General features: G+C 49.2%; 1 protein-coding gene across 2 annotated transcripts; it reads right to left on the bottom strand.

Moving 5' to 3' along the window:
• Nucleotides 1-11,273: 11,273 nt before the first annotated feature.
• Ccne1 (cyclin E1) lies at nt 11,274-20,743 on the bottom strand. Of its 2 annotated transcripts, none has more exons than XM_027430306.2 (12): nt 20,591-20,743; nt 20,090-20,139; nt 19,895-19,982; nt 19,581-19,649; nt 15,881-16,032; nt 15,599-15,734; nt 13,862-14,008; nt 13,226-13,321; nt 12,890-13,024; nt 12,550-12,661; nt 12,292-12,449; nt 11,274-11,908 (listed from the first exon to the last, which is right to left on the bottom strand). In XM_027430306.2, exons 2-12 carry the CDS (start codon nt 20,110-20,112, stop codon nt 11,786-11,788), a joined length of 1,239 nt encoding a protein of 412 aa, XP_027286107.1. In that variant the 5' UTR covers nt 20,113-20,139; nt 20,591-20,743; the 3' UTR covers nt 11,274-11,785. The 2 variants fall into 2 exon arrangements, with proteins under 2 accessions (XP_027286107.1, XP_027286108.1); XM_027430307.2 differs by having other exon boundaries at nt 11,766-11,908; nt 15,881-16,029.
• Nucleotides 20,744-21,194: the final 451 nt, after the last annotated feature.

The raw sequence follows: 21,194 nt of genomic DNA, 5'->3' as shown, positions 1-21,194 counted from the left end.
CCGGGCTCAGTGTCTGTCTTCGGGCAAACTGGTGAACCTCCATTTCTCTCACAGTCTCCAGATTCATTTACCTGGATGCCAACCTCCGCACGTCCCCTTTTGCCGACGACGCCTTTGTCTTCCCTTGCCCTCTAACCAGCACCCCTACACACCCAGCCACGTGTGTTCTCCCTGTGCCTCCCACAACAGCCGTGGGGTGTGGGGTGCATCCCGTGTAGGGTTGCTCCGTGGTGCACAAAGGATTTCTGCAGAGAAAATCCTAGTTTGGAGATTTGTCTGGGGAAGACCCTCCCCGGCTGTCTCTTTCCCCCGACTGAGGTTGAGGAATACGGAAGCCAAAACACTGGGAGCCCTGGGACACAGCAAAAAGGAAAAATTGGCAGAACCCAGCCATGGGGCTAGGGGGGTGGACAGGCTTCCCCCAGGCCCAGTCACTGAGGCCAGCATAATAGAGCTGTAACTCCTGGGGAATGGGTGACTATGGTGCCCCAGCTACAGCAAAGATCCCGCTGTGAAATGCAGGATGCAGCTGTTGGCAAGCTCATCTCTGCTGCTGCTCCGGCCTTGGCCAGGGTCTGAGCTCTTTCTGTGTTCGCTGCTTTCGCCAGACCACTGACAAGCCCCCAGGTAGTTCTGCCCCAGGGACTGGTGTCTGCCACATGCCTGTCTGCTCCAGCCCTGCTTTCCTTGGCCACGGTGATTAGGGACCCTTCAGCTAGAGATTATAAGAAGGAAGTTCTGGCTGGCAGGAATGTCAAACCCGAAAGATAATGGAAAATACCAAGTGGAGAATGAAGTCAGCACAGAAGAAAGCCAAGCTGGGCAAGAGGATGGCCTTTACACACCCAGAAGGAGCCACGCCTGAAACTGTATAGAATTGTACCTTGACTGTTTCTCTGAATTCATAGATTTCTTACTTGTCCTCCTGGCCGTTTCCTCTGGCTCATTAGAGACCAAAGACCCTAGGTACCACTTGGGAATGAATGTGGGGCTTCGGGTCACATGGTCCACCAGAGTTCAGTCTGTCTGTATGTCTCCTATGGTGTGCTCTTGCCTGCTCTGACTTTCCTGTCTTGACCAGTGATGATGATTCTGAGAGTAGTCTCTCGGCTTCTCTCTGGGTCTGTCTTGGTCCTTAACTATAATGTTGGGCTTAGAACCTTTGCTCTCAGATAAGGTAATGTGAACTAGCCACTGGTCTTCCATGGCTAGTTGGGATTTGATGTTGCCCTTCTGCTGTTGGCATGCACTAGTCCAAATGGCAGTTCCTTCTCTTCTTGGTCACCTAACCCATCGTGACCATTCTGCCTCTCCCTTGGGCCCTCTCATGGATACCATACAACCAGTCTTGGGAAGTAAGTGAGATGCATTTTCAACTCTTAGCTTTACCCCCCCCCCCCAATCCTGAGTCCCACACAAAGGCTCAGACACTCCGGGCACCTCTAAAAGCACATCCAGAGACCACAGCTGTTACCCACCAGCAAGCCTGAGGGTGGGGAGTGTGAACACACACAGGAGGGGAGAGAGTGCAGTGTGGGGATACAGACGGTGTGCCTCCCAAAATGTGCTGCCACACATCTGCCCAGAGAAAAAGGGAGGCTCGGAACCGCCAGCTTTTTGTTATTTTTACTTTTTGGTGCGAGGGGCCATCTGTGCAGGTTTGAGCTTGTCTGGAGGCAGCCAGGGTTGCAGATGAAATTCAGATACAGCTTGCTTCCCAGGCTGTCATGCAGAGACTCCCTCCAGGAGCTGGGATGGCAGTGCTGGGATTTTTTAATAGCATCAGAGCATGCCGGGGTCCAGCAGCTGTGCACATGGAACTTGCCACCGCAGCCACGGTCCTTGCAGCAAAGGCTCAGAAAGCCTCTGGTCACCGGTTCAATGGAGGGAACAGGTTGGCAGTGCCAGAGATGGCGTGGGGACAGCTCTGATGCTCCACACTAGCACCGTGGAGCACCAAAAATGCCTCTATGAACATGCTGTTGTGGCCTTGGCCTCATCTTCCTATGGCCTGGGCTTTCCCCCTCCTGCTATCCTTCCCTCTCTCCCTTTTTTTTTTTTTTTTTTTTTTTTTTTTTGTGCTGCTAGGAATTGAACCACGGACCTCATGTATGCTAGACAGTACTGAGCCCCAACCCTCTTTTTACCTTTTGAGACTTGCTAGGCTACCCAGGCTGGCCTTGAACTTTCAGTCTTCCTGCCACAGCCTCCTGAGTACTTGGGATTGCAGGCCATGCCTTCGGGCCCAGCAGGGCCCTGCTAAATGGCTGCCTACTGCCTGGCACCTGCATCCCAACCCCGCCACCCTATGCTGGTGAAGTTTATATTCACTTAGTAACACCGTCTCCTGTTGCTTGCATTTGAAGCAGAGAGTGCTGAGTACTGCATGAGTGCTTCCCTGAAGCCTCCCCCTGCCTTGACTCCCTCATGGGGTTCTGTTCATCAGGGAAGGAAAAGAAGCACAGGCAAGTTCGGAAAGTCTTTCATGACATTCCTGACACCTCAACCTGGTGCCTGGGGTGAGAGGGCAATGATAGTTACCCAAATAAATTCAATGTAATAACAGCAAGGGCCAAGGGAATTAAAACCCAAATTTCTTTCCTCCTTCCCTTTCCTTCGTTCCTTCCTCCCTTCCTTCCTTCCTCCCTTCCTTCCTTCCTTCCTTCCTTCCTCCCTTCCTTCCTTCCTTCCTTCCTTCCTCCCTTCCTTCCTTCCTCCTCGCCCCCACCCTGCCCTCCCCTCCCTCCTGCTTACTTTTCTCTGTTCCTTCACAGAGAGCCCTTGCTGGGTGTGGTGGGTGCATGCATTTAATTCTAGCTCTCAGGAAGCAGAGTCAAACAGATTGCTGTGAGTTCAAGGACTGCTGGTCTACACAGTGAATTCTAGGGACACATAGTAGGACTGTGTCTCCAAAAGCAGTCCTTCAGTGAGGAATAGGATTGGAGGCTAACAACGATCTCTACCTCCTGAATGATGTCTCCCTCCCTCCCTCCCTCCCCTCCCCCACCCCCTCCTGTGAAGTTGCTCCTAGAGACAAGGCTAGATCCCAGTGTCAGAGGGCTTCCATGTGGATCACAGAAGAGCATGGTGGAGGAAGTGAGGGTTGGAGGTTGAGGCCAGGCTGCCTTCATTCCTAGGGTGCAAACATGACAGGGTGATGGTGTAGATAAGAGCTTCCAGGGCCTCACTGGGGCTCTGGGCTCACATGATGCTGACTAGCTGGGCATACAGGCTTTTTTTTCCCCAACCAAAACAAAAAGATAAATCACTAGTATCAACGGGGGGTGTTCAGAGAAAATCACTGACGTGCCATTGTTACGAGGCTGAAAGGAATATGTTGATAGCCGCACACACCTTCCTTTTCTGCTTGCATGTCTTCCTCGGCCTCATCCAGCAGATGGGATGCTCCTTCCAGCTGCCCTGGACTGTGCTGAAATGTACCCACAGGGAGTCAGTCACTCTAGGATCTACAAGCATCCTAACCCTGCAAGCCCATCTCAGATGCTTTTGGTCTTCCACTATGAAACCGAATGAAGGGGGTTGGGGTGTCCTCCTGCAGCACAGTCCATAACCCAGTCCAGGAAGAACAAAGCCAGCCCCAAACAAGGATTTCTTCCAGAGCCCCTTCTGCCTAGGATTCTTTTACATGGCCACCCAGGAGGGCAGCCAGAGGTATTAAGCTTCAACCTGTCTGCATAGCAGGCACCGTTTTGAGGGACAGCTGTGAAGTCTCACCTTCCCTACTTCTGGTCTTGACACTCCTTAGATGGACTGAGGGTCAGAGATGACTCCAAAGATCTTAAGGAGACCAAGATCTTTTAAGGCCAGGGGAAGGTGGGATCCACCTGATTGCCTGGGTGACTTGTGTGCTATGCACTGTTTTGTGGGCCTCAGCCCCACCTACCCTGACCTCTAGAGAAATGAAACTACCTTTGCATGAGAGGAAGCAACAGAGTTCCTTGAAGTGTGGATTGCAACCACAAAACGCCCCAAATTAGTCCGTCATCACCATCTGGGAGAACATCCCACAGGAAACAGAAATCAAGCTCTTTACCGGTGACCCTGAATTTCTTCTGCCCTGGGTACTGTGTAAGAGCATGCTTGGCCTGTGGAGAAACTGAGACTCAGCTGTCAGATAGCTGAGCCAAATGACAGAGCCAAGTCTGCCGTGAAACAGTAGCTTACAGGCTCAGATGTTTCTGAAAAGCAGGTAAAAGAATGTGTCTTGAACTAGAAGCTTTATGATATTTTTTAATTTTTTTGTCTAGATAGTCTGCACTTAAATATCAACTATTTTCCTTTTTTGCTTCTTCCCATAAAATTTATATGTATCCAATACATTTAATTGAGAAATGTATGTTTTTGTTATGCTGTATTTTATTTTTTAATTATTGTTTATATTTTAAATTAAAAATGTACAAAATAAAATTACATTGCTGGTCTTGTAAGAGCTCTACAATTTTCCTAAATGTACCTATAACTGCAGCAGTTCACCTATTTCAAGAAGTTGAACTCTGTTCATTTGTTATCTTTAAGACCACCTCAGATTTAAAGGCTACCTTATTGTACGTTAAAAGTGTATTATAACAGTGTGGTAGTTAATAAAACACTATTTTTTTTTCAAAAAAAAAAAAGAGAGAAAGAATGTGTCTTGGGGCTGGAGAGATGGCTCAGAGATTAAGAGCACTAACTGCTCTTCCAGAGGTCCTGAGTTCAATTCCCAGCAACCACATGGTGGCTCACAACCATCCGTTATGCGATGTGGTGCTGTCTTCTGGTCTGCAGGTGTACATACAGACAGAACGCTGTATGCATAATAAAATAAATAAATCTTAAAAAAGAGTGCGTCTTTTTCTATATTTAATGGTGTGTGTTTGTGTGTAAGTGTGTAAGGTTTCTCTGTGTAGCTCATACTGGTCTTGAATTTGTAGCAATCCTCCTGCCTCTGCTTTACCAGTGTTGGAATCACAGGCAGCTTGGATGCCAAGACATTTGTTTTAAATATTAACAGTGATTGAATATGTGTACTTCTGGGAAGAAATGTATACTTCCTTTTCTTTAAAAAAATTTTTAGTGTATTATGTATATGGGTGTTTTGCTTGCATGTGTGGGCACCATATGTATGCCTACAGAAATCAGAAGAGAGCATTGGACCCCCTGAAACTGGAGTTAGAGGCAGTTGTGAGCCTATCATGTGGGTACTGAGAGTTGAACCCAGGTCCTCTGGAGGAGAGATGGGTCTTTTAACCACTAAGCCAACTCTCCAGCCTGTTTCCTGTTTTGTTTTTTGTTTTTTTCTTTTCTTAAGTCCTCCCCTTCTGCTGTTTTCATTTTGAAATCAAATTCTTTTCTGAGGAAGAGGTCTCACTATCTTCCTTAAACTCCTAGAGATCATCTTGCTTCAGTCCCTGAGATGCTGGGTTCCAGGTGCAGCAGCCTACCCAGCTTGTGTTCTTTTTTGAGAATCGTGACATCGGGGACATATGTGAAGATGGACAGCACTGGACCTGAGGCCACAGTATGGTTTGGGGAAGCACCCTGGCATAGTGCTTCCAGGGCCACCCAGAGATAGGAAGCCATGCCTGAATGCTGACGCTCTCATTTCTAACATTTTAGGATTCTGTAGCCTGTGTTGGTCTTGAATTCCTGGTCCTCCTGTGGTTTTAAATATCTAAAAGGTGATTTAAAACCCCTTAGCAACTCAGACCCAGCAGAACCCCAGCTGCACTGCTCTGTGCCACCTGGGGGAGCAATATCAAATGCAGGAGGCCACTTGAGTAGGGACTTGGAGCAATACAGAACTTTGGAGATGGCACTGTAACTTCTGACACTGTATTAACTTTGGATAGGTTCCTCCTATCCCTGCCCCAAAGCAAACGGCTCGTCTCTGGTGTGCAGTAGACTGGTGTGCTCCTGCACCTCTTCGCAGCTTTGCAGGCCTTCCCAGAATTGGTGTCACTGGGGAGTGGCTTGCCTCCTTCCATTCCATTCATGCCTTGCCTTTTAGTCTTCATGGAGGAAGACTGTGGTGTAAGGACCCACACCCATCCATCTGCCCAGCTCTTTGGGAGCAAATTTTTAATGACTACCTATTTTGTGCCAGTCCCCCAGGCTGGGCAAAGAAATTAACTGTAGATGAGCTCTAAAAAGTAAAAGCAAATGAGAGTGGCTGAGGGGTGTGTGTGCCTGCAACCTCACACACTCACACAATAGCACATTGAATTTTATTTTATCGGTTGAGATGGCCTTGAATACCTGAACTTAAGGCATCCTCCTGCCTCAACCTCCTAAGCAGTTGGGACAATAAAGGCCTTTATCTATGCCTACAACATACATTATTATTATTTTTTTTTTTTGAGACAGGGTTTCTCTGTGTAGCCCTGGCTGTCTTGGAACCATCTCTGTAGACCAGGCCGGACTCGAATTCACAGAGATCCACCTGTCTCTGCCTCCCAAATGCTGGGATTAAGGAAGTGTACCATCATTGCCTTGCCTACATACACATTTTAAGATACTTAGATGGGACACAAGAAAATGAAACAGCCTTGTAGAAAAAAAAAAACAGCAAATATTTCCCTCTATAAATTCAGAATAAAATTTGGGGCCAAGTATAAAAAAATATTTTTTTGAGACATTGTCTCACTATACAGCAGTAGCTAGCCTGAAACTCTGTAGACAGGCTGGCCTCAAACTCATAGTGGCCCAGTTCCACCTATCTCTGGCTCACGAGCGCTGGGATAAAAGGTGTGTACCACACCATACCTATCCCAAGGTAATATTTTAGCACCGCTAAAATGACATTCCTGAGGGATTGGCACTTTCCGTATTTTCCATGTTTACAATATTCTAACTTATTACAATGGGCACACTTTGGCAATGAGAGTAAAACCAATAAAGTCAAACAACAGGAATTTTATTTCTACTTATTTAGACTCTTTGAGAGATGGTCTTACTTGTAGCTGAGGCTGACCTCAAACAGAGAATCCTCCGGCCTTTGCCTCTCAAGTGCTAGAGTTACAGGCAGGGACCATCAGTGTGAGGACATGGGAGCTTTCTCTCCTTCCTGGCTGAGAGTGCACAGTGGGGTAATTCGGAGGAGTTGATTCCAGCTGAGGAAGGTGTGGCAACGGCTGATAAGCCACATCTGAGTTCCCACCGGGGGAGCCTAAGCAGGGGTTCCACTGCATTCCCTGCCCAGTCCTCTCTCTGGTTCAGTGGTTGTTAGCACTCTCAGTACTCATGACAGCGCAGGGGAACACTAACTGGGGGACCCTAAGCATGGATCACTTCAGGAAGTGGCAGAGCCAGGTCCTAACGCAAAGGTGCCTTGCTTCCGGAGCCCAGTGAAAACGTCTTTTGGTGGAAGTCAAAAAAGGGGCGAGCCCACACAGGCAGCATGGTACAGGATGACACGGAATGGTGAAAGGAGAGAGGCAGCAGTCACCTAAAGTTGGTGCATAATCTTAGAACCTAGAAGGATGAGGCAGGAGGATTATGGGCTAGCCTGGGGTATATAGTAACCCCCCCCCATTTCAGAGGGAGGGAACGATAGATTAGTGTATTAGTGATAGGGTGATTGGGCACACCCGTAATCCTAGGCATTTGGGAGGCAGAAGCAGGAAGATCGTGAATTTGAGACCAGCCTGAGCAAGTCAGCAAGATCGAATTTAAAGGGGAACAGGGGACTAGGATATTTATTGCTCAGTGCGAAAAGCACTTAACGTGTAAATGTTTGGAACCCTAAAAACAATGTAAGACTCAGTGTCATGCCACATATCTGTAATCCCTGCTCTCCTACAGTGAGATGGGAGGCAGAGAATCCAAGAGACCCCATCTCAAGGAGGAAGGTGAGGACTGACACCCAGGTTGTCTTCTGATCTACACGCTTGCACTGTGGTTACATGTGCCCGCACTGACACTCGGGAAGGAACGCGGACACAAAAATAGAAAGGGGTGGGCTGGAGAGATGGCTCAGAGGTTAAGAGCACTGACTGCTCTTCCAGAGGAACTAAGTCCAATTCCCAGCAACCACATGGTGGCTCACAAACATCTGTAATGAGATCTGGTGCCCTCTGCTGGTGTGCAGATATACATGGAAGCAGAATGTTGTATACATAATAAATAATTTTTTTTTTTGTTTGTTTTTCGATACAGGGTTTCCCTGTGGCTTTGGAGGCTGAACTGGAACTAGCTCTTGTAGACCAGGCTGGTCTCGAACTCACAGAGATCCACCTGCCTCTGCCTCCCGAGTGCTGGGATTAAAGGCGTACGCCACCAACGCCCGGCAAATAAAATCTTTAAAAAATAAAAAGGGGAGGTTGACAGTAACAGGCTGTATAGCATCCCCTCAGCGTACATGGTGGAAGTAGAGAACCGACTTAGTTGTTCTTTGATTGCTGCATGCTCACTGTGATGCACACACACCCCAAATAAATAACTCCAGTAAGCGTGGGGGCTGTTGGGTTTTGATTGTCCCTGTTTCCCCTTCCCCTGTGGCCCTCTCATACTGCAGCTGTTTTCTTATAGAACCATAACTGAGCCGCTTCCCTCAGTGTCTGCCTTCAAACCTGCTCGGAGCAAGTCAGTCGTCACGGCACCCTGTCCCTCCTAACTAAACCCCAGCTTCCTGCAGCTCAGGCCGCCACACCCGTTTTCAGTTTGATGTTTTGATCTCATCTTCCTCCACCCATGTTAGGAACACTTTTTGCAGACTGCTGGAGAGAGAATTCAGCAGGCAGCCACACCTAGCCTGGCATGGTGGGGCACACCTGTAATCCCAATACATGAGGCTGAGGCAGGGGCATTGCTGGCTTCAGGCCAGTGTGGACCACACAGCAAAACTGACTCAAAAGACAAAACCACATCAGGAACAACTGCTTCAGCCCCGTCCCTGGAAGCCACCCCACTCCTGGGTTGCTGTTTTTTTCTGGACCCAGACTCCAGCATTGGTGATGCCCAGTACACAGTACACAGGACCCACCAGAAAGTACTTATTCATCCAAGTGGGAAAAGCCAGCGCTAGACTTGGAATTCCTGGGCCAGTCTGATGCTACGAGTTTTAGGATTGGAATTGCTGAGACAAATGACTTAAAAGGGGTTGTTTATTTAATAAGAGACAGCATTGTCCTCCCATCAGAGGCTCCTTGGAAACAGTACCAGGTGAGCCAGAGAAACTGAGCACATTAGAGTTTTCTGGAGTTAAATTCAGAATTAGGACAAGGTAGGAAAAAATCTATGCTCATTGAATAGAAAATGCAATTGTCTGTCAGCGCAGGAACTGAGTGTCTGCAGCAAATTATATTTAGGACTCTATTGTCGCGGGTAGATTGGCTAATGCCTGGTTTTAAGTGTGGGCTTCTAATGCTGTTACTCCTGGTTAACTCTGCCTGCTAGGTAACCTTGTGGAACAAATGACTGCATTGCTTGAATAACATATTTGATCAAATAGGACAATTCTTTCAAAAATTGAGTTCTCTGTGGCAATTTGAGACCTGTAATCAGCAAATTAGATGATTACAGCAGGGATAAAAATAGTCTTCTAACAATGTCCAAGGTATAAATGTGATTTGAATTTCAAACTGCTGAACATGTGGTAGGAAAATGCACGGTTGGATAAATAGGACGAGACATTATCAGATCTGATTTCCCTTCCATTCCTGCTCTGAGCTACAGCCTAATTTTGTCTGCGTTATCTTACGGTCTCCAATACAACAGAGTTTGAAGGGAGGACAGAGGTGCATCAGGTGCCGTGTTCGTGTCTTAAAGGACACACCTGTCGGCCTCAGAAACACAGTCCACAAGACCTTAGTAGCACTCGTCTGTCTGTCCACTTGGTATGAAATGACCTCTATAAAACAGGACCCTGTATGCCGGGTGGTGGTGGCGCACGCCTTTAATCCCAGCACTTGGGAGGCAGAGGCAGGTGGATCTCTGTGAGTTCAAGACCAGCTTGGTCTACAAGAGCTAGTTCCAGGACAGCCTCCAAAGCCACAGAGAAACCCTGTCTCGAAAAACCAAAAAAATAGGATGCTGTTTAACACCTAGGAAAGATGGCACTCACTGGAAAGCTTCCCATGACATCACCTAAGTACCAGTGTTTTAGGCAGTGGTTAGAGAAATGCCAGACTCTGAGAATGTGGTGTGCTGGACTAGTAGGCTACTGTGTCCCCATGTCAGACCCAAGACCTGTACTGCAGTCTCTATTCTTGATTCTTCAGCCAGTGACTTTTCTGATAATCACTGGGCCTCGGCTGTTTTTGGCTGAATGGTAGAACAGAGAGAATGCTGCCAACCGGTCTGTAGAGCCAAGCCACCAGAGGCTTCAGCCACAAACTGTCACCAGAAGATAGGAGCTTTGCTAAGGGACTTGTCACTCGCCAGTAGTTCCCAGGTGCCCCCCTCCCTCCAAAAAATAGGTTTCTCTCTGTAGCTTTGTAGACCAGGCTGGCCTCCAACTCGAGATCCTCTTGCCTCTGCCTGAGTGCTGGGATTAAAGGCGTGCACCACCACCGCCCTCTGTGGTTCCCAGGGTTTTATGATGGAGCCACAAGGAATTATATTATAGATTCTATTCATTCGGAATTGTTTTTCGTTAGCACAGATGATGGATTTGCTATGACAGTACCACCATTTGGCCAGCTCCACGCAAGGTGTGATGGTATACAGCTGCAATCCTGGCACTAGAGGCTAGGGCAGGAAGGTTGGGGCCAGCAAGGGTTACACAGTGAGACCAGGTATCAAACAAACCACAAAACATAACTGCTTCTTTGTGTAACATAGGGTCTTTTTATGTAGCCCAGGCTGTTTTGATCTCTCTCCTGCCTCAGTATCCTCAGTGCTAGGATTACAAATGTAGGCCACCATGGAGAGATTACATTAATGAAATTCCTGGGGTATGGAATGGCTTCACTAGCAGAGCCTACCCCTGCTGACGACTCTGGTGTGAATAGCACCTAGCCCAGGGTATTGTGGGAGAAGAGTTGCAGAAGTCTAGGCTACACAGCCAGCTCTAGGCCAGCATGGGTTGCACTTTAAGACTGTCTCAAAAATTATGAGGGCAGCCAGGCATTGGTGGAGCACCCCTTTAATCCCAGCACTCGGGAGGCAGGAGGATCTCTGAGTTCGAGACCAGCCTGGTCTATAAGAGAGTGCCAGGACAGTCTCCAAAGTCACAGAGAACCCTGTCTTGGAGAGAGAGAAAAACAAGAAGCCAAGAGAACTGGTAGAGCCATTCTGAAAGGCAACTTCTAGCTTGTTCCAGTAAAGACAGCTGCTTCAAAGATAGTATTCTCTTTATTAAAAATGGATAGACATAGCAGCACTTACAAACCAAGAGTTCATGAAAGGCAGGACATGCTGTCAGCTGACAGTGGAAACGGTCGGCCTGGCCCAGGCTGTGGGCTCGGCATCCCATGCTTGCTCACAACCACCTGTCCCACCCAACACAACAGCAACCCCAAACACCCGGGCAGAGGCCAGCAGCAACCGTGGCCTCCTTAATTTCAAGCTTTTGTCATGTGTGAAGAGTCCAGTGGGTCAAGTAGCACCCTCCTTAGCAGCTTCTGGAGCACTCAGCGGCGTTCTGGAGGTGGCTGGTGTCCTCAACCCTATTGTTAAAACAACTAGCATTCCATACAAGCACTTCTGTCCGAGGCCATTTTGAAGACGCCCGCTGCTCTGGAAGAGATACGCCTTTCCGCAGAGCATCAGCAGGGGCTCCCAACCTCCTAGGCAGCAAAGGAGCTCCAGGCAGCCGCTTCCACAACACTGTCTTTGGCAGGTTTGCTCATTCTGTCTCCTCCTCACTGTTCTGCTTCTTACTGCTGGGTGGGGGTGTCAGGACCCCACTGGGAGGAGGAGAGATCCTGTTCTGTTCTGACAATATGGCTTTCTTTGCCTGGGCTTTGTCCTACATGGAATAAAAGGAATAGTTGTCAATATAAAGCGTTGTTTCACTTGATGGGCACTTTTACTATGGAGGCCAGAGGGAGAAATAACAAAAGTAAAAACTAATCTAAAGTTAGGCATGGTGGCAGACTTGTAAATCCTACCACTTGGGAGCAGAGACCAAAGACTTGAGTTTTAGGTCAGCCTGGACTATCTAGTAAGACCTTGTCCCTACCACCTCAAGTCTAGGGTCTGCAGGTACCCAGACAGAGGACCAGAAACATTCATATGCGACTAGGAGAACTAGCTTTTCCTGGGCTCCCTGGGGCCTGCCTTAAGAAAAGCGAGGTTGTTCGGGCAAGATGGGTTAAGCACTTGTCTGACGGGAGCGAGGGCGTCACTGACCAGCAAATCCAAGCTGTTGGCGTGGGTCTGGATGTTGTGGGCGTTTTCCATGGGAACTCCCCGGAAGTGCTTGAGCTTGGAGCTTCCCACCTCCCGGAAGGCCATGGCGAACGGAACCATCCACTTGACACATTTCTCTATGTCGCACCACTGATACCCTGCCAGTAAAGAGGTTAGTTAGAGGCTCAGTCTGCAGCTCACAGCGGGTCTGTGTGTGTAGACACCTCGTCTGTGAACTCGCAGGAAAAAGCGACATACCTGAAACCTTCTGCATCAGTTCCATGGAGGAGAAATGATACAAGGCAGAAGCAGCAAGGACACCATAAGGAAATTCTAAGCAGCCGACATCCAGGACACACAGATCTAAAAGCTAAGGGAAGACAGGGATGCTTAGACAGATGCCACACAGAGCTTCTAGAAGCCCCTGGTGAGCTGGGGTGTACACGCCTCCCCCCAACACTCTCTCCCTCCCTCCCTCCCTCCCTCCCTCCCTCCCCCCCTCTTTCTCTCTCTCTCCCCCCTCTCCCTCCCTCTCTCTCCCCCCACCCCCCCTCTCTCTCCCTCTCTCTCTCTCTCTCTCAGCACAAAGTCCACCTACCTCAGCAATCTGCACAAAGACCTGCTGTGGGTACTGAGGCAGTAGCACCTCGCTTGTGTCATTGACATAAGCCACTTGGACATACACGTTCAGCCAGGACACAATGGTCATTGGGCTTAAACGCCACTTAAGGGCCTAAGGGGAAAGAGATGAATGGATGATAGTTGTGAAAAGTCCAAAAGATGCAGCCTTAGTCCCCGCCACCACATGCCTAGCTGGAGAAGACCCACTGGGTGCACCCACACCCTGAATGAGAAAGATAGGTGTACACACTTAGTTGAAGTCTCTCTCTTACACACACACAGAGAGAGACAGAGGTATTAATGTGTAACCTGCCTTCATCATCATTAATTCCATCTGGAGAATTTCATCTCCGGAACAAGCGCCATCTGTAACGTAAGCAAACTGGTGCAACTTTGGAGGGTAGATTTCCTAAAAGGGAACAGAAGGAAGATGCTATTAGAGAGAATCCGTTCCTGGCAGTTTGAGTTTAGGACGTGCATCCAAAATGATTCTAGCATGCTGACTGACATGGAAAGAGGATTACTGAAAGGCTTCACACAGGTTCACTTCATTAACCCCAAACACATTATGGGGGGCGGGGTGCTCCACAAATAAATGGACTCATGAATAAACAGAACCTTAAAGTTGTTGCTCACTCTATATAACCATCTAGCCATGCGGGCCTCAAAGTCCCCATTGTTCTACCTCAGCTGTCCAAGTGCTAGGAGTTCAGGTGGGAACCACTATGCCCAAATTTCAATCTTTTCAGTTCCAAGTTCAAATATCAATCTAATCTAAATGGTCTATGCACTTTCTCCTTGTCTTTATTCTTGGCTGGTTCATGTCTGTCCTCCCAACATGTACCTTAACTTTAGAAGCCTCTGAGTTAGGATTCATGATACATATGACCAATAGTTGGCAGAACTGAAGAAATAAGGCTTGTTACATAAATAAGGATAGTGAGTTTACCTCAAGTTTAGAAGCAATAAATAAAGCTGAAATCCCAATGAGCTGTAAAAGTGTTTTCAGTATATTTTGTTGTGATGCCATGTAACGATCAAAGAAGTCTTGCGCCAGATAGAATGTCTCCCTGTGAAGCTTATAGACTTCGCACACCTGGAAGAGGGATCCGTGTTAGAACAGCTTCTTGGGGCACAGCAGAAGCAAACTTCCTGAGGTCTGACATAGTAAGAATGCTGACGGCTTTTCTGACTGGGAATGCTGTGACCCACACAACAGTGAGAGCAAACCAGACAGGCTCAGTCTGCCCCAAGTGGCATTTTCTTAGACCAGTCCCCACCCCTCAAAGTCCACAGTGCTCAAAGGCAACCCCCTTTGCAAGCTTCACTGTGACTCAAAGAAAGAACTAGTGTATTTCTTCACAACTGAGCAGTACATTTCCTTTTTAAGATGGCCTCACTAGGTAGCCCTGGCTTGAAATGGAACTCGCTCTATAGACCAGGCTGGCCTGGAACTCAGAGGTCCACTCTGCACTCAAAGCATTTCTAGAAGATACTAGGAACAAGAAGGCAGATTCTGGGGCTGGAGAAACAGCTCAATGGTTAATGGTGCTTGTCGGTTATGATATACACATCTAATTCTACTTGGGAGTTGGAGGTAGAAGTTTAGTTACCTTTGACTCCATAGCAAGTGAGAGAGCCTGTCTAAAATAAAACAGACTCATGAATGATTGAGACCCCTGGATGCCCATGTCAGCAGATTAGTCTGGAATTGCCAGGGTGCACAAAAACCAGGGACACAGGCTTTCCATTCATTCAAATGACTCAGTCACTCCCTTCAACACTTTTAGACGGTGAACCTGCCAAGATGATTCTTTCACGTCTCATAGAAAATACTCTCTTACTCACTGCAGGTACCTGGAAAGCTCTCTTGAAGTCAAGAACTGTGTAAGAAGTGTAGCAGTAATCAAATCTCACTGTCTGTTGGCAGTACTGGGGATTGAACGTGGGGGCTCATACCAGGCCAGTGTACCAACCAACCACAGCCAGTTTCAATCTTTCCTTTTCTAGTATTTAATGACTATCTTAGTCTGTCATACTCGTTTGTTTCTCTAGCTGCTTGGAGAATGTAATCAAGCTCCACCCTGGTCTCGTGTATCTGCTTATTGATCAGCAGTGGCACAGAAGCAGGAAAAGGATTCTCAACACGATTAAAACAAGAAATCCTTCTGGGAGCAGGGCGGTGGTGCCGTACACCTTTAATCCCAGCACCTGGGAGGCAGAGGCAGGCGGATCTCTATGAGTTCAAGGCCACCCTGGTCTACATGAGTTCGAGGACAACCAGAGCTGTTACACAGAAAACCCTTTCTTGAAAAATAAAAACAAACAAAAAGAATCCTCGGAGGAAAGAATGGACCCAAGGAATTTAAAGTGACTGAGATCTGGCTGTTGCAGGTAAAGCTGTTCATGTATGCCTACAGTTAATGACAGTGACCAATACAGAAAAACCAGAAAAAAAATTTAGATACGTACAGTTCAAATAAAGTATAAATATTATACCTACAATTTGTTAGAAAAACAACCTTTGTGACTACTCAAACTTAGGATAAACAGTGAGATGCCAACTTCAGAATGTCTAAGGGGTGAAATGATTTCAGAAATGTCAATAATTTAGAGAAAAGAAGAAACACCATCACAGCACTTATGCCAGGCAGCTTCAGAGCACAGCCAGGACAACCACACTCACCTCCATTAGCCAATCCAGAAGAACTGCTCGCATCCTTGCCTGCAGGAGAGGATGGCGTTGCAGAAAGTGCTCATCTCTTAGGTAAATCTTCTCCTTGTTTAACATGATCCTCCAAACCTCTTCTCTATTGCCCCAGCTGTAAAAAGAAAAAAAAAAAAAAAGAAAAAAAAAAATCAAGAAACACCAAAACCTCAGATAGACGTCAGTAATTACTGCTACACAGTAATGTGTAGCAGAGAGACAAATGACACCCAGAAGCCATGGATCAAAGTCAGCACCTACTTCAAGACTGGAAGCGGGGAGGCCCTGGGTGGCCTGATTTTCCGAGGCTGAAACGCAGTCTTGGGGTACTCAAGCTCATCGTCCTCTTCTTTATTAGGGGTGGGGATGAAAGCGCATGGGTCCACACAGGCTGAATTATCATCCCAAGGCTGCTAAATGAAACACCGCAATGTGTTAGATACAAACCAGTACTTTGTCCATTCCTGAACTGGTAGACTAGCTGGGCTTGGCACACTGGCCTTTGCCAAGATGGAGACATCATGGATAAGCAAAAGCCACAGGCATGCCTTGAAGCTTCCGCGTCACCTTTGTAACTAGCTTAGGACACAGGGACACCAAATGAAGTATTTGGGTGGCCATAAGAGAGGTCAGCTTATATTACCAAAAAGATTGGCCATATATACCCAACAATAGGAACCTTTGATTCTATCTAACTCAAAACAAAGACAAATCACTACTTTTTAAAACCAAATCAAGTTGGGATCACAGGTCAAACTAATGGGCTCATGAAGAGGACTCTGTTTCCCAATAAATAGCCCACTGTTTGCTCTCTAAAGTTATAAAACAGACACCACGGGTTGGAGAGATGGCTCAGAGGCTTAGAATACTGGCTGTTCTTGCAGAGGACCTGAGTTCAATTCCCAGCCCCCACATGGTGCTTACAACTTTCTATAACTCTAGTTCCAGAGGATCCAACACCCTCTTCTGGCCTCAGGTACCAGCTACAAATGGACAGGACACAGGCAAAACATTCATATATAAAAATAAGTTAATGTAAAAAAAAAAAAAACAAAGGGATTAACCAGATAAGGACTCTGCTAGCTTGGAAGCCCCTGGAAATCTAAGACTTGCATCATTTTATGTACCGATTCATTCATGTTTGTTGACAGGGTCTTGCCTATGCAGTCCAAGTTGGTCTCTAATTCATAAGCAAAGGCCACTAACGTGGACTGGAAAACAACACAGGTGACTAGGATGTCTACCTGAATTGAGTGCCCTGGAAGCTCCTGCAGCAGCCAGGCCGCTTTTGGAGGAAGACTAGATTTCTAACCAGTGGGAAGAGCAAAGCTGCAGACCGCTCCTCTCTGCCCAGTGTACAAAGAATCAGGCATGCAAATTATCTACAACAGCTCCTGACAGCTGTTCGAGAAAGGCAGCTTCCTTTCAGTTCTGGCTCTGCGTGTTTGGTAGCATCACTGGTGCTGGCTGACTCAAAGGGTTCACATTACCACTACAGGAAGTAGCTCTTCATTCAAGAATACGGCCTTCTAAAGGTGTAAGCTAGGCAGCCACCCTCCACAGCCAGATGGCTGGCACACCAGGGAGTGAGCCTTTAGAGATAAACTCAGTAGTTTCCAACCTACAGTTCCTAGACAAATTAGGCGAGCCTTGAGCAGACAAATGGGCTCCAAAGTTGGCCTTTTTAGAAGCCAGTGGATAAGGCAGAATAACTAAGTCTGGTTTTTGAGTGTATATCAAGTTTCACAAAATGCCAGATCAGCCTGACTTTGAGATCACTGCAACTATGGCTCACTACATTTTATCCTTATACTGGGTTTTTTCCCTCATGCCAAACAAGTGGAAAAGTAATTCTGACTAGTATTCAGCTTCAAAGAAAGCTATGTCTTGCCAGGCAGTGGTAATGTACACCTTAATCCCAGAACTCAGGAGGCAAAGGCAGGTGGATCTCCATGGGTCCGAGGCCAGTCTCATCTACAGAGTGACTTCTAGGACATCTAAGGCTACAAAGAGAAACCCTGTCTCAATAAAACCAAGGGAAGTAATAGATTTTTATTACAACAGGGCATTCTTCTCATTTAGAATAACTCAGGTGGTAGGGTACACGCTTCTAATCCTAGCACTCTGGAGGCTGGAGGCAGGGATTCACTAAGTTTGAGGTCAGCCTGGTTCACATACAGGGACTCTGTTTCAAAAGCAAAAATAACAGCTGAAGAATCAAAGATCTTGCCAGGTGGTCGGGTGGTGGTGACGCACGCCTTTAATCCCAGCACTCGGGAGGCAGAGGCAGGTGGATCTCTGTGAGTTTGAGACCAGCCTGGTCTACAAGAGCTAGTTCCAGGACAGCCTCCAAAGCCACAGAGAAACCCTGTCTCAAAAAAACAGAACAATAAAAAAACAAAAACAAAGATCTTTGTTGATGTTCAGCATCACTGAACTTAATATGACTGCTCTCACTGGCTCAAAGTTGTTGCACTGGGGTTCACAACTCCACAGAAAAATTCTGTGCTGTTCAGACAAACACAAAACGCCACAAAGTTCATGAGTCTTCACTGAAAAGGAAAATACAGTACATGAGCAGTTTGTAAGCTCATCTTGGACAACCTTGAAAATGGCCTTCTCATAGGAACTGATGTGACAGTTACAATTGGATTCTTGCTGCTGCCCCATTTGTGGGTCTCCACAGCCCAGACAAGGAACCAGTCCTTTCTTGGACACTCTGAACACTGCTATGGTTATCCTGAGAGCAGAAGTGAGCCTGAATCTCCACAAAGCCATCATGGATGGCTTGCTTCATTTTCACTTGGAAATTTCTATTGAAAACAGGGCTGGCAATGCAAACAATTGAATCCTCCAAAGCATGGTTACCTTATAATAAATTCCTTTCTTTGGGGGATTTTTTTCTAACAGGACGAGAAACTGACTTTTTAAAGGGGTCCTCTCTAGAAATACACATTACTGTAGTTCTGGGTGCCAGGACATCATTGCCCAGAAAGCATTATTCAGAACTGGCTGCCTCTCGCTGCTCTACAAGTCACTGCTAACCTCTTTGGGACAAGAGATGAGGTCAACAGAATACTGTTCTTGCTCACTTTATCTGTGATGAAGGCTGAAGGTCTCACCAGCCCCTTCGAGATAGGCTGTTTCCCCCGCTGGAGCCATAACTATAGTCTCCAGCCATTTCTGGAGGCAAAGAGATAATACAAACTCTCTCTGCAAGGATCTGCTGATATTATGATACCAGGCTGCATTCGAAAGATCTGGCAGGCACTACGCAGGGAGGGACAGAAATGGAGCAGCCAGTGAAATACTGGTTGAAACATACGTCACTTCAGACCCCTGCTGAGACCAGGCAAAGCCCAAACAGCAGAGATCAAAGTGGTTAAGTGATGGTGGCCACAAAGAGAAAAGTCTTCATTTTTGTTTTTCCAATAGAATCTCACTATATATGGTCTGGGCTATCCTGGAGCTCAGATCTCCCACCTTTGCTTCCCTATTGCTGGAATTAAAGGATCGTACCATCATTCTTAGCAAGAGGATAAAAGTTTGAAATTTGACCTAAAGGGATGGAAGAAGTCCATATTTGACACAATAAAACCACACATGAGGATGAGGGAGTAGTTGGGAATCCTATCCTCCAAGTCACTGGCCTTTGGCACCAAGGCTATAGGCCCAGCTTTGCTATGGGCTTGCAAAGGGCTCTCTCTGGGTTGCCTTCTGAGTCTCTTTCCTCCCGGGCTTACAGAGGACCAAATTATATGATGCTCCCTCTGGTTCCTTCAGGCTTCAGTACCTGTAAGCTCAGAGGTGCTACTTAAGAAACACAAACCCTTCCCACAACCCCAGGCCCAAGAGAAGCCAGGCCACACTGACAGGCTCCCGTGGTTCGGCCATGTGGCCTGCGGCTCTGGTTTGGGAAACTTGGAAGAAAGAAAGCATGGAACTCAAGAGAAAGACCTACCTGACTGCTATCCTGGCTTTTCACAGTCTTGTCAACTCTGGCGATTTCTTCATCTGGATCTTGCAAAAACTAACAAAAACAACAACAACAACAAAATCCCAATCCACCAAGGGAACAAACACATGGAGCAACCCAGAGACGGAGAGAAAGGGGGGATAGAAAGTTTGTTAGGCTGAGTTACATTAAACTAAATGAAACCTCCCCACCGACCAACTCTCTTCGCTGGTGGGTGGGAAGACCCAAATCGGGTACCCAGGTAACCGGGGGGCGGCGGTGGGGGGGGGTCCTTCCCAACCTGTGTCCTTTGTACTCACAACGGCCACATTCGCCTTCCTTTTCCTGGAGCGCACCGAGGAGTCAGGGCCACCTTCTTCCCTGATGCCGCCGTGGTCCTGGGCATCTCTGCAGAGGCTGGGTGTCAGGGAGATGCTGCCCCCCCACCCCCGCCCCCGCCGCCCCTCCCCCACCACCCCTCCCTCCTCCCCCCCTGCAGCAGCGAGGCCGCTCACCTCTCCTTCCTCTCCCGTGGCATGGCGCGGGCAGGGCTCCGATCTCAGACCTGGGGGTTACACCAAGCGGGCACCTCGGTGAGCGCGACCCCTCCCCTCCCCTCCCCTCCCTCCCGCGCGGGCAGCGGCGGCGGCGGCCGGAGCCTCCGGAGCCTCCGGGGCCCGGGCCGGGAAGATGGCGATCGGCCGGGCGGCTTGTCACCCGCGGGCGCCCCTGGCAGCCTGCGACCCCGGGTTCGAACCCGAGGCCGGGGGTGGAGGCCCGGGACGCCCTCCGAGGGGACCCCCGACCCATCCACCATCGCGCCGGAGCCGGGGCTGCCGGGGTCCCCGTGCACAGCTCCCCGTGACCCGTCCGTCTCAGAGCCACCGGGCAGGGGCGACGCGAGCGGAGACCCCCGGGGGACCGGGCCACCCGGCCCTACCCCACCCCCACCCGCTCGCCCGGGCCCGGCCCGGTGCTGTGCGGTCCCGTCCGGTCCGGACGCGCGGGAGTCGTACCCGAGGCTGTGTCCTGCTTGCGGAGGGCGAGCGGGCGGGCGGGCGAGCGAGCGAGCGCACGGGAGGCGGGAGGCCGGCGGGCGGGCGGGAAGCAGGAGGCGGGAGGCGGGAGGCGGCGGCCGGGCGCCGGGCGCTGGCGGGATCCGCGCCTGCCCCCTACACCGCGCTGGCTGCCGAGCCGGCTGCTCCTGCGCCCGGCTTCGAGCGGGACATTTAAAATCCCAGCAGCGCGCGCACCGGCCCGGGCCCGCCCTCCGGCCCCCGCCCCGCCCTCGGCCCCGCCCCTCCCCGCGCAGGCCCCGCCCCCGGCCCGCCAGCCCTCAGCGGCCGCCGCAGCCCCCGGCCCCGCCCCTTCGTCGCGCGGGCCGGCCAGGAGCTTCCCGAGGGGCGGGGCCTGCGGGCCGGAGGTGGGCGGGGTCTCGGGCAAAGGGGCGGGAGTAAGTCACAGGGCCTGCGCGCCGGAGGGGCGGGGCGCGACGCGGTGGGCGGGGCCTGCGCGGGGCGGGGCCGGCGGACGCGGGAGATTCTTGGCGCGAGCGCTCGGGGCGTCCGGGGCCCGCGGGGAGCCGCGTGGGCCGCGCGGGCGGGGTGCGGGCCCGGCCGA

Source organism: Cricetulus griseus, chromosome 9 (assembly GCF_003668045.3).
Source record: "Cricetulus griseus strain 17A/GY chromosome 9, alternate assembly CriGri-PICRH-1.0, whole genome shotgun sequence".
Classification (NCBI taxonomy): domain Eukaryota; kingdom Metazoa; phylum Chordata; class Mammalia; order Rodentia; family Cricetidae; genus Cricetulus; species Cricetulus griseus.
This window is presented reverse-complemented; position numbering and strand designations above follow the sequence as displayed.

What these genes read in the sequence shown, in the direction of transcription:
- Ccne1 (XM_027430306.2), bottom strand. Translation starts at nt 20,112, where the DNA reads ATGCCACGGGAGAGGAAGGAGAG. An exon ending in TTATTGCTTCTAAACTTGAG is followed by an intron (nt 13,322 to 13,861) that starts GTAAACTCACTA and finishes GTTCCCTTTTAG; the next exon opens with GAAATCTACCCTCCAAAGTT. An exon ending in TCTTTGTGCAGATTGCTGAG is followed by an intron (nt 12,662 to 12,889) that starts GTAGGTGGACTT and finishes GTCTTCCCTTAG; the next exon opens with CTTTTAGATCTGTGTGTCCT.